General features: G+C 35.5%; 1 protein-coding gene and 1 long non-coding RNA gene across 3 annotated transcripts; one reads left to right on the top strand and one right to left on the bottom strand.

Moving 5' to 3' along the window:
• Window positions 1–4555: 4555 nt before the first annotated feature.
• Window positions 4556–11393, bottom strand: LOC122002043. Of its 2 annotated transcripts, none has more exons than XR_006117561.1 (3): window positions 11145–11393; window positions 8654–8817; window positions 4556–4847 (listed from the first exon to the last, which is right to left on the bottom strand). It is a non-coding gene; the product is annotated as an uncharacterized LOC122002043 (long non-coding RNA). The 2 variants fall into 2 exon arrangements; XR_006117562.1 differs by lacking the exon at window positions 4556–4847 and adding an exon at window positions 7737–7907 and having other exon boundaries at window positions 7984–8817.
• LOC122002042 (transcription factor ILI5-like) lies at window positions 8426–9102 on the top strand. Its single transcript, XM_042557071.1, has 2 exons — window positions 8426–8551; window positions 8666–9102. The coding sequence occupies exons 1-2, from the start codon at window positions 8444–8446 to the stop codon at window positions 8819–8821; spliced, it is 264 nt and encodes an 87-aa protein (XP_042413005.1). The 5' UTR covers window positions 8426–8443; the 3' UTR covers window positions 8822–9102.
• Window positions 11394–12334: the final 941 nt, after the last annotated feature.

The raw sequence follows: 12334 nt of genomic DNA, 5'->3' as shown, positions 1-12334 counted from the left end.
TCACATTTTAAGATTAATAACACTGTGAGTAAAAAAACTTTTATAAATATCTTGGACTTATAATATTAGAAAATATACCTTTCTCAATTTTTGACTATCAAATATGATATTTATTATTATTAGTTTAATATTTAATATAAAAAATTAAATTATTTTTTTATGAGGATGAGTCATCCTTGAATTGCACCATTACATTGGCATGACACATCCAATTTATAGGACACTAATTTATGACACCTTTACCAAATTTAATTTATGGGCATAAGATAATAATTTACATTTAAGTTTACATAAAAAATAAATACTGTTATAATTCTATAAATACTTTGGATTATGAAAATATATTTTAAAACTTTTTATTATTAGTTCTATTTAATTTATCTCAACCGTATGGAATGATTAATTGACTAAAGTTTTAATAAAAACTAAAGTTAACAAATAAAAAAAAGACAGAAGCCAAGCAGAATCAATCGCCTCACGCCACCATTACCACCTCTCTCGCGATGAGGATAAATTCTCTGGACTGTTTTTTACGGTACGGGAATGATCCCTAAGTATCTATTTATGGAATGTATGGTCTTCATTTATAAAATAGGTGAGAATTATTCATCCTCATCAATACATATCTAGGGACTATCCCATGGACTGTAAAAAGCGGTAGAGGATTCGGGCTCGCTCAGGATCGGCAATCATGTGCTTGCCACCTTCGTCCCCACTGGCCGGTCATCTTGTTCACGAGACCGGTGAGTCGCTGCCACCTCTGGTCCTCCGGTGAGCCTTCCGCACGAAGGAATGACGGCGACGTTTCCTACTTGCGCTTGCCATTGATGCGATAATCGACTGCTGCTCGCCTTGGCCGCGACGATCGAACGCTACTCGCCCTCGCTGCGACGAAGGAACAATCAGTTGCTGCTCGTCCTCTCTGCGGCGATCAGCCTCTACTCATGCTCGACGAACGAACGACCGTGACTGCTTGCCCTCGCTGTGATGAAGGAATGATCGGCCGCTACTCGCCCTCGCTGAACGATCGGCCGCTGCTCGCCCTCGTTGAATGATCGGTCGTTGCGCCCCCTCTCTGCAGCGACTGGCCTCTACGCATGCTCGACGAACGAACAAACAACCACAGCTGCTCGCCCTCGCTGCGACAAAGGAAAGATCAGCCGTTGCTCGCCCTCGCTGCGACAATCATCCGCTGCTCGCGCTTGACGAACGAACGACAATAGTCGCATGCATTCTCATGATTTTATTCCCATTTTGATGATGTGGCGGGAATGCATGCAATCACCCGTTTCCTTTTGGGTTTGTTTGGTTCTGGGTTTTCTTGGTTATCCGCTAGTGGTTATCAACGATAACGATAATCCTATTTGATTCGAGGTTTTTCATTATGAAGTTTTTCTTAATTCTCAAACGTCAATAAATATCATCAATTTAGACATCTGAACTGGAATCATAAAATATCGGGTTGTTGGGCGGAGTCACGTTTTGATTTGTTGGGCAGCTGTCCCACCCTAATTTTGTGTAAATATCTCTAAAAAAATGTATAAATTATAAAAATATTAGAATCTTATCCTATTAAAAAAAATAAAAATATGAACAATACTGAAAATTTAAATTATTTTTATAAATCAATTTTTTCTCTCTCATATCTCTCCCTGCAACCCACATCCCCACTCCCCATTTGCATGTTTCCTTGTAAGTACAAATGCCATGGTTGGTTTTTCATTGTTCAAGTGTTGGACGATAACAATTTTTGCCCCACATGGTATAATGGGCCTAGCTCCATCCTTATTGGCGAGGTTTTTCTCGATTCCAGAAGTTAAATAAAAAAAAAAATCTAAAATTAACCTCTGAACAATCGGAGCATAATCGGAGCCGAGTACAATTGTCAAGCAAGGCGATGCCGAATCGATAGTGAGGCAGTGCTGGAGGTGATAGCAGGCGGTGCCAACAAGCACATTGCTCCTTCATGCACGTAGGTCGTTGAGGAAGCTTCATGCGTGCAGGATCAACACGATGACTGGAGGTGGCAGCAACAGACAGGCTACAAGTGACGGATGACGAGCAATGGGAGCTATAGTAAAAGTGAGGAAAGAAAGATGACAAAGGATTTTTTTAAACTTTGTTATTTTAATTAAAATCTTAAAAAATTAAATCAATCAACTAAATTAAATAGATTTAATCTAAAACTTCATAAAATTATCTAAATTTTTTTAAAATAATAATAAAAAAATTACTTAATTTTATTTATTTATATCATTAATAATAATAATAATATTTTTATTAAACGGAAGATAATATGATAAAATATACTAGGTTATATACTATTTTTTTTTAAAAAAAATTATTGTATTATTTAAATTGAATCAAATAATATTAAATTATGCTACATTTCCCGTAATCAAGGTTAAGCATAATAACCATAAATTAAACGCACCCAAACGATTTACCAAGTGAGATTAAACAATATAACTTGGATCGAGAACCCCAATCAAACTCACCCTTAACAGTATAATCGGCTGGCATGTGCATTTTCAATCTCAAATATAAGAAGACAGTATATTATCGAAAAGGTCAATAGCATGGAGCCATTCCTTTAGATTGTCATTGCCGTGCTGATCATAGCATGTTGATCGATTTGATGGCAAATGTAAAGTATACATGAAAGCATTCCCCACGTAACCATTAATACTTCCAAAAACAAAAGCTTAACTTTCAGTTACATTTGCATTTTAAAGACACAAGGGGAGGGGGGTTTGCAGCAATTCACCGTTTCCTGTCCTCACCACAATAATCCTATGGCAATCAAGCAGTTACAACTTGCAACGATGTTCATTGATGCAATGAAGAGTTAGATTGAATTCAACATCTTAACTTTTATGATCGATTACATCTGCTTTAAGAAACCTTGGTAGCATGGTTAATGATCATGTTTGAAGGCGATAAGATAATACATTGGCTTTGATAGGTAGTTACTCGACGAATAATAAGCTTCTCAAGATATAAAGGAAACTCTTCAACGATCTTGCATAGGGGTGTAATCGAATCAAGCCGAACTCTTGGATGTTTGAGTTTGACTCGTTTATAATCAAATCAAGCTTGAACTTTATTTAACGAATATATTCATGGCTCATGAACTTATTCAAACTTTTATCAAGCCTAAACGAGCTTAATAAATATAAATTATAAATTTAAATATTCATTAAAAATTAAATTATATATTTTAAAAAAATTATAATATTCTTATTAAAATTTATAATTTTATTCTAATAAATAAATTTAATATTTTTGTCTATATTTTTCATAAGTAGAATGTAAAATCTATAAATTCAATATCAAAACTATTATTTTTTTATTTAAAAGTTGATTTATGAGCTTCACGAACATGTTCACGAGCTAACAAGCCGAATATTGTGAAGCTTGAGCTTGGTTTGTTTATCTTAACGAGCCTCATTAAACAAGCTCACACGAACTTTTATCGAATCGAGTTTCAAATAGCTCACGAGCAGCTTGCCTCATTTACACCCTCCTGCGCACAGTCAGACGAGCCAACAAAATGTCAATGATCTAAATCCAGAGTGAGAATCCCTGGCTAGACCTTCTGACGCTCAAGTCAATTTTCTCGCTCGAAGGTGGAAGAAAAACAGTAATGAAAAAATGCAAGAAAGTAGGGTTTCAGATGCAGATGTTTGCGCTGCGTACCTTGCCAGCGGAGAGGATTCTCCTTGTTATATCATCTTACATAACCTCCGCGATCATAAGATGGTCCCCGATTTGTTAAAATTTGCTAGAAGATGAGAAAAGTACAACCTAGACGTTGTACCATAATCCTCCGAGAAATCTTTTTTCTACCCTAGATGTACTTCCTTTATCGTTTATAATCTTGGGCCCTTGATGAAATACTCGAAGTGTATTGCTGCAACTGATTAATTAATTAAGAAGTTTCGAGAGAATATTTCCTGACAAGTTCGTCAGGCTATCATAAGGTTGTCGACTATTTGTCTGCTAAATATATCTCGACTAGTTATTAAGCCGACCGTATATTGAAAATACCCTCAGTTGAATATATCTCGACCGATCATTAAACCGGTCGTATATTGATAATACCTTCTGTTGAATATATCCCGACTGATCATTAAGCCAGTTATATATTGAAAATATCTTCTGTTAAATATATTCCGATCGATCATTAAGTTGGTCGCATATTGAGAGTACCTTTAAGCTCACTCGGGTTTTTCCCGATCGAGCGCACACAGGCAACCTTACGTTCGTTCAGCCTTCGCTCAACCAATTGTATGCTTGCTTTATAAGACTGAGTGTCTTTAAGCTTGCTCGAGCTTTGCCCGGTCGAACGCACACAGACAACCTTATGTTCGATCGAATTTATAACCGGTCAACCCTATCTGAGCATCCTGCTCGGGAGACACTCGGGCATGCTTTCAGGGTGATCAACAAAACCAGGTACCAAACACCACCCTATCCTAATCTTGATCACTATCTCACCTCGACTTTAATATTCCTATCATTTTCTGAATCCGCTCGTCATAACCCATATCAATTAAGGACAACGGATATTAACATAGCTCTAGTAGAGAAATAACAGCGGTCTATTGCACTTACGGCTGTCCTGGTCGTCTTAGATCTATACGTGATACCTTAAATCAACAGATCTAACAGCAGCTGCACTAGCGAAAGTTGTGTTGATTCAGCAGATCCACTGGCTCGGATCAGCAACTTCCACTGCAGTGGTGACTGAAATCTGGAGATGCATTAAGGGATCCTCTAATCATAGCGTGCCTTGGGATTGTCCTGAAGTGCTCCCCATGTATTCTCTAAAGGGTTGAAATTTCCTAGAAAATATGCAGCGGATATTTAATAGACGCAATAAAAAACCCAAAAAACAGTATTTTCATATATTTTATCAAAAAGAGGTAAATTTGTTGCAAAAATAATATGTATGTATATACATTGTGAAGGCAACATATGGAAATTTGATACTCATACTTTCAGCTGATGCCCGAGTAGTGAATTTGTACCACGTTCCATGACTATTAATTCACAACTGTTATGATGAATTTACACAAACGTCTAGGAGTTGCTCAGGCAGCAGTTGAGAAACTAAGTCAAAGGAGCCCAAGTTAGGAGAAGTTTAGTTGAGCTACGGTTATTAAATTAGTTCTGCCTAGGTATGGAGAATGAGATGAAGTAGCATTCAACTAGATATAATTGCTTGAGGTTCAGTGTTGATCTATCTTGGGCCACAGAAAAGGGATATGGGCTGATAGTAAAAGCTTGAGTCGAGATGATTTTGGTTGGTAGTCCACAAAAGTGAACAAAAAACAGTGGCTTCCAGTGGAACAAAGTGAGGATGGAGGATGCCCGAGTTGGGAGTTACTTCTCTGCCCTCGTTTAAATTCTTCTACAATTCCCCAAACAATTGTGGTTGCCCCCTGTATAGGTCCTGGGAGTAAATGCCCATTCAAAGCCACCCAACGATGCATCACCTAACTAATAGATGACCCAATTGTCTTCCATTCTCACAACACCCATATATCCTGAAGGACCTAGATGTGTGCTGCTCCATGATTAGATCAACTTTCTTCTCCTAGATCACTCACTGTTCACACCAGTAGCAGTCTTTACATTTGTCATAACGACAATCCAATAATGACAAAATTCGTAGTGTTGTCTACCCATATAAATTAACAATGAATAAATTGAAGGGCAAAACATTGATGCAAAGTGAAGATGTTCTAACATTGGATATAAGACACCAAGTAGTTTGGATATCTTTCAGACTCTCTTTCTCAATAGACCCATCCAATGCATTGATTTAAATTTGAAATTTACTGAGGGGTTCTATTGAAATATACTTGTCTAGGTAGGCAAATTACACCAGTCGAAAGAGTTAATTAAAACTAGCATGCATCTCTCACTGTTTCATATATGACACAAGGATGCAATGCAATGCATCTCCAACTGCCACAGTTAAAGTAGGCATCCATGCATTTAATACCACCCCATTCGTAACTCCATCTAAAATCTTACATGCACAACCTATATATATAAAGGAAAAAAACTTTTATTATTTTGATTTCTAACTGTAAAAGGTAGTTGCCTTTACATTTATAATTGTGTGAGGAAGAGAATAAATGATTTCTGAGCATTGGTTGGAGTGCGAACATGTAACATGCACTGCCTACATACTGCACCATGATGAGGTGATGATGAACCTTCAGGTTATAATTACGTTGTCTCTCCGATGGACTCCAGTTGGTCGCATGTTAGGTTGGGAATAAATAAGGCCAACCGCCATTTTGAACAGGTTTTATTTTTTTAGCAAAAAATAATGTTCAATGCATGCATCCAGACATAATAATAATAATTGTTGATACTGGCAGCGGATATATGAATGATAGAACTTTGAAGAGACATCGTTATAAGCCTCATATTAATTTGCCTACAGACATTGTATGCCTACTGACATGTTCTTCTATATGAAATTTAAAAAGTCTCCAAATGATCCGTGGGAATTAATCAGACCATTGCTAGCTCGTTAACAAGGCAGAAACGTGTAAAATTTGAACATTTTTCAAAGCTGTATAACAGGACATGGAAATGTATTGACCAATCAAATCTTAAATGCTAAAACACACTACATTATGTATAGATAAGATATGCAGATATACAAAGCACAAGCACTACTTCGGACGAATAAATTATATACTTTTCTCCTAGTTTTTGCTGTATTTCAATTAGATGAATGTAATCTAATCTGCAAGGCTGTCATTTTAATCTCTCAAACATATAGATATTTTACACTCAGTTTGTTAAATATTATATCTTATCTAGCTACAGTTTTGGACATGTCAAGGATTAATGCATATATAACGTTGCCTTGTGCTATATTTTTTGGTCAAATTTTATACTAAACCTTTTTGATGTGCAGTTGTTTTATTTCCTACAACACGTCAATTTGTAAATCAAGTTGTGATCAACATATCTAATGTGAATATTATAGTACACTATCAAAATAGACGCATGCCTAGTTTTCCTTCTGATTTATTAACTTAACGTGTAGTTTATTCACTATTTACATGCATGGATGGAAGACGGCTACATTTGGGTGCCCATAAGCATCGCCACAACCATGCATTGTAACTAGGAAATGAAATCCCATGGAGAGAACCTCCATAAGATTGCTACGAGGGTCCTTTCTTTGCAGCAACATCTAATTTGGTTTTGATGTAATTTAGATCCAATTGAATCATGTGGCCAGGAAAGAGCCCTTTGTAGCAAATCCTAGACACTCCCCAGGATTTGCATTCATCAAACAAACTGAAGACGCATTTTGGTATGCTTTAACTTATACCATTAACTCACTTCCCTCCATCACATTTGGCATCCATTGGCAAACTATTCTTCCATTTTCCTAAATGATTCTGCCTCTCTAATCACTCAGCTCCTTCACATTGTCAAGATTAGTCTTAGAATCTTTTTTTTCTTAATTAGTATTCAAAATTAGTCTAAATCGATTCATATTCCAAGTAATATCTACATTAAGCAAGCATCTCACAAAAATAAGAACCAATCCAATCCCCCTCTATAGACAACTTTATATAATCTAGTTATTGTAGTTGTTCACAATATTGTAATATAGAGTGATAGCTCAATAGATTTAACTAAATTAAACCTTCTATAATTATTTCTTCTTCTGTTTCTTTTGACTTATATTAAAAAGAAAAAGAATGTGCATATGCAATTCGAAATGCAGTTGAGGAGTTAAAGCACATATATTCATGTGGGGTGGTAGGCATGTAGTCCATACATGTAGTACTCCCGCAGAGCATGTCTCTCTTCCTCACATGGAAGCTGTGAATGTGATGATCACTGAAACCCCATGTGAGTGCCTACAGAGAATTTATCGCCTGAATTAATGTCTACATATGGCAAGGTAAGCCAACTTGACAAATTATTAATACTAACAGACTCATAATTAACTCCCCAGCTGACAGTTTCGTTAATTATTTGTAGGACCACAAGAACAAGGTCCCCTTTTAAGTTGATCCCAATTTTCACCTCATGAAGGATATATCTGTGGACTAAGATAAATCTAAATATGGTAGTACTTAGGCTCCAAACACACATCACATGCTCGCCTTCAATTGGTTGATGGCCCACGGCTCATCGTACTGCCATGCTACATCACGTGATCCTACTGATGTGGCACCATCCATCTCCGCCATGTGGATTTTCACTTTCCACATCAGATAATATATGACTATAATCTGCCTTTTTATTAAAAAAAAAAAGATTAGGATATCATAAAGTTTTAGAATTAATCATCATTTGCACTTAATTAGTTTGTTTTAAATTGACTTCTACTCCCCTATAAAGTTCTCCCACTGGTGCTTAGTTCATCACTTTGGATTCCACATTTGCCAAGATGTCCAGCAGAAGGTCCAGGATCTCAGAGGAAGATATCAATGAGCTCATCTCCAAGCTCCAATCTCTTCTCCCCGACAACCGTCGCCGATGTCGTGGCTCAATCAGAGTAAGTTAATTGTAAACACATCGTGATCATGCAAGTAATGTAATAATAACATGTACTAATTAATTATCAACTGCAAAAATAGAATGCATGAGGCTTACTTACACATTGATGCAGGCTTCCGCAGCAAGTCTCCTACTCGAGACGTGCAACTATATCAAGAGCCTTCATCAAGAGGTCGACGACCTCAGCAATCAGCTCTCAGCGCTCGTGGAGACCATGGATTTCAACAGTGCCCAGGTGGAGTTGCTGCAGAGTCTCTTCCTGTCCTGATCAATCAGAATACTGAATTTAGCGGCATCTTGTTTCTAGTACAGATCTACCACATGCAAATAGTATCCCATGCAGATTGATGATCCGCACAAGTTCTATAGCTCATAAGACTATCTATGTTTAATATGCTAGGCAAGTAGCTAGTACTGGCTATATCTTATATTGGCTTGTCTTCATGTACAATTTTCTGTCTTCTGGTTCATGTTGATCATCTATAGACAACTGACCAATCACTAATTAGATTAAAGCATTCTACTGTCACTGCAACTTTTGCTTGTTTATACCAATGGCATCCATCTCAGTTCACAGTCAATATAAATTACAACTGCCTCTCACATTTAATTTGACATTAAGGATCCTAAATTGTTTCATTAATAAATTATACTAATGTTCTATTCATATGTTCAATATCTAATGAATATTAATATTATCCAGTGATCACCTCATTCTGTATTGACACTCAAATCGGTTTGACATATGGACCAATTCCTTTGAGAGTATTATGAACTTTTTCATTGACTTTAACCAAGTTATAAAGAATTACATATATGGAAAAAAGAATACGATAACAAGCTGAGAATATCCAAATAAGTTGAACTTTACTGATAACTAAAATCTTAAAACAGTTAAGCCTTGAAAAATTAGATCTAAGAACATCTACCTAATTTGTATACAGGCAGAAAAAAATACAGATGTAAAACAGTTGGAGATATTCTGAAGGAAAATACAGAACCAACAAATTGTTCCAGGTTATATATACTAAGTGTGATAGTGAATTGGAAGTTTCAAAAAGGAAATAAGATAGAATTTTAAATTTATAGTTTAGAGAAGCAAGTTGTTTTAATCAGAGAGTTATAATACAATGAAGAAAGGTTATTGTGGGAGTAATTGTGTAGAAAAAACGAAGAATAAAACAATGAATGAAAAAGAATAACACTTAAACAACTACTTGTGAAGTGCAAAAATCAGAAGAGTGAATATATATATATATATATATATATATATAAGATAAATTTTATGAACAATTCTTTTTGAAGGGTACATGCAGAGGTATGGTATTTATCACATCGTAATGTGAGAAACTTGATATATCTCACTGAGACATTCAAAGCATACATCGTTCAATGATGATATTAGATTCATATAACCAAATCAAAATATTTGTGAATCACCACTTCTTGACATTGTTAAATTCAAATGCAAGCTCATAATGCTCCACCGCAGTATGAAAATTGTCATTTGCCTCCATTGTTCCCCTATAATCTTCACCTCATAACCCAAACAAAGTATGATTGTACTAAATTTGTCAACCATCAAATCACTAAACTTATCTAATCTTATATCCCTGCACAACATCTAGCTTATTAAGACACGCCATTGTATAGAAGAAGTGCTGAAAAGAAGGTAACCTTACTGATAGAAAGAAGTCAAATCATTGTTCCCATCTATGGTGTTGATTACACATTTACAAGAGAAAAATCATGATTATAAATAAAACAAAACACCCAAAGAATATCTCCCAAGGTTAAATTTTCTCCATGTCCTAGATTACTCACATTCATATGAAATTATACCATAATTCAATAAACCAACAAGGTGGAACAATAATGACATCTATTTTGAGAAATTGGTATTCAGTCTTCAACTAGAGTGACATCACAATGTGGAAAAGATTTACTACTCATATGGAAGAGGAATCAGATTAATGCTTAGTTGGCACACTAGGCCCATTCCAGAGGTTCCTTTGCTCAAGAAGATAATAGACGGATTATAATGTACCAAAGTATGCAAATTCTCTCATTTGCTTCAGTGAAACAGAGAAGGCCTCTGGGTTGAACTACCACATACCCCAGTTTTAAATGAACATAAAACACAAAATCCCGTGATGTGGGAAAATTGAGGTCAAACAGATGCTTGATACAGTCGGAAAAACATTCTTATTGATGGGCAATCTCTCAGCATGTTATAGCTTGAAAACTAATAGAAAAAAGTTGCTTCCAGATTCCAGGACTAGAAGGAAGCGTATTTAGAAAGTGATGATGAAAGCAACTAGAATTATCTTAAGCAATTACGTGTCGGTTTCTACTTTCTAGACGGTCAATGGTCATGCACCCGATTAACAATTTTTCCCCCCTCTCAAGGGGACCATTTCTCACTTCAACTAGGAATGCATAACCACAAGACAACCTCCAGGGCCTGTCACAAACTGATTCGTGACAGAAAAAGACCACCCCATTTGCCATCAGAATTCAGAGACTTACAAAATACCACTAAAGATTAAACTGCAAATCTTCCAAAAACTCGAATCCAACAAATACATTACCAAAAATACTCTTTAGGGCAGCTAGCTTCCATGTCCATGCGTCTAGTTAACGATCAAGCTGAGGAGCAAAAACCCTAGAACACCGAAAAATCCTTTCCGAAAACCGATTCTGAATCATCTGACGGCTCAAAGAAAGCAGCTGGAGGACCGTCGAGGGCGCGAAAAAGGAGCCGTGGCAGGCGTTTGGGAACACAAGTCGTCCTATTCTCACGATCTCATCTCTCATAAGGCGATAGCCGATAGCCCATGCATATCAAAAGTAAATATCTTTAACTCCTATATTTTCTATTAAATTATATTTTACCTCCTATGTTGAAAAAAATAACACTTAAAAAAAATAAAAAATATAAAAGAGAATTATGTACTTATATTTTTATCATTTTCATAATATTAAGAGGAAAAAATATATATTAAATTAATGTAAAAAATAATTATATATGTTTTTAAATAGACTCTTTAATTATTAATTAGTTAGATAATAATGTACAACGGAAGAAAAATATACATAAAAATACAAAAAATATATAGAAGCATGGTACTCTTCTTCACTCGCTTGGATCTAGGGGTGAGCATTCGGTTAATTCAGTTAATTTGATATTAATTTTATATAAATTCTGTTTATTGTTATTTTAAACAAATTTAGTTAATTCGGTATTAACTGAAATAACTAATTCGATTAATTTAGTTTTAGTAAAGCTTTGATTTGATTCGGTTAATCAACACTAAATCGATTTTCGGTTAATTCGATTAATTTATGGACCGAATTAACCGAATGCTAACCCCTACTTGGATCTATGGTTGATATCGATTTGTCAGTGTGTCCGCTCTTAGTGTCCAACAAAATAAAGCTTGTCAGATGAGAGTTGACATTGTCGGTGTTACCCTCTTTGATGGTCAAGCCAGTTATGAACTGGGATGTGATGCTCGCGTGCATGCATGAGAAAGTAAAATAACTTGAAGAAGATGAAGAAAATTTATCTTTGTGTAAAAAAAAAAGAAAATTATACCTTCACCTATTTTCGTGGAACCTTATAGAATCGTAGACATAGGTGGATTTAAAATTTAAAATTTATGGAAAAGTAAAGAAAATAATTATTATATAGGTTGTCCGACGAAAATATACATTCTAAACTACTTAAATTTAATTTATTTATATAATTAAATATTAATTTTTATATATTATTGAAAGT

The sequence above is a fragment of the Zingiber officinale genome, chromosome 7A (assembly GCF_018446385.1).
Source record: "Zingiber officinale cultivar Zhangliang chromosome 7A, Zo_v1.1, whole genome shotgun sequence".
NCBI classification, from domain to species: Eukaryota; Viridiplantae; Streptophyta; class Magnoliopsida; order Zingiberales; family Zingiberaceae; genus Zingiber; species Zingiber officinale.
The sequence above is the reverse complement of the archived record's forward strand: the minus strand, read 5'-3'. Positions and strand labels throughout refer to the sequence as shown.

What these genes read in the sequence shown, in the direction of transcription:
- LOC122002042 (XM_042557071.1), top strand. Translation starts at nt 8,444, where the DNA reads ATGTCCAGCAGAAGGTCCAGGATCTCAGAGGAAGATATCAATGAGCTC. An exon ending in GATGTCGTGGCTCAATCAGA is followed by an intron (nt 8,552 to 8,665) that starts GTAAGTTAATTG and finishes ACATTGATGCAG; the next exon opens with GCTTCCGCAGCAAGTCTCCT.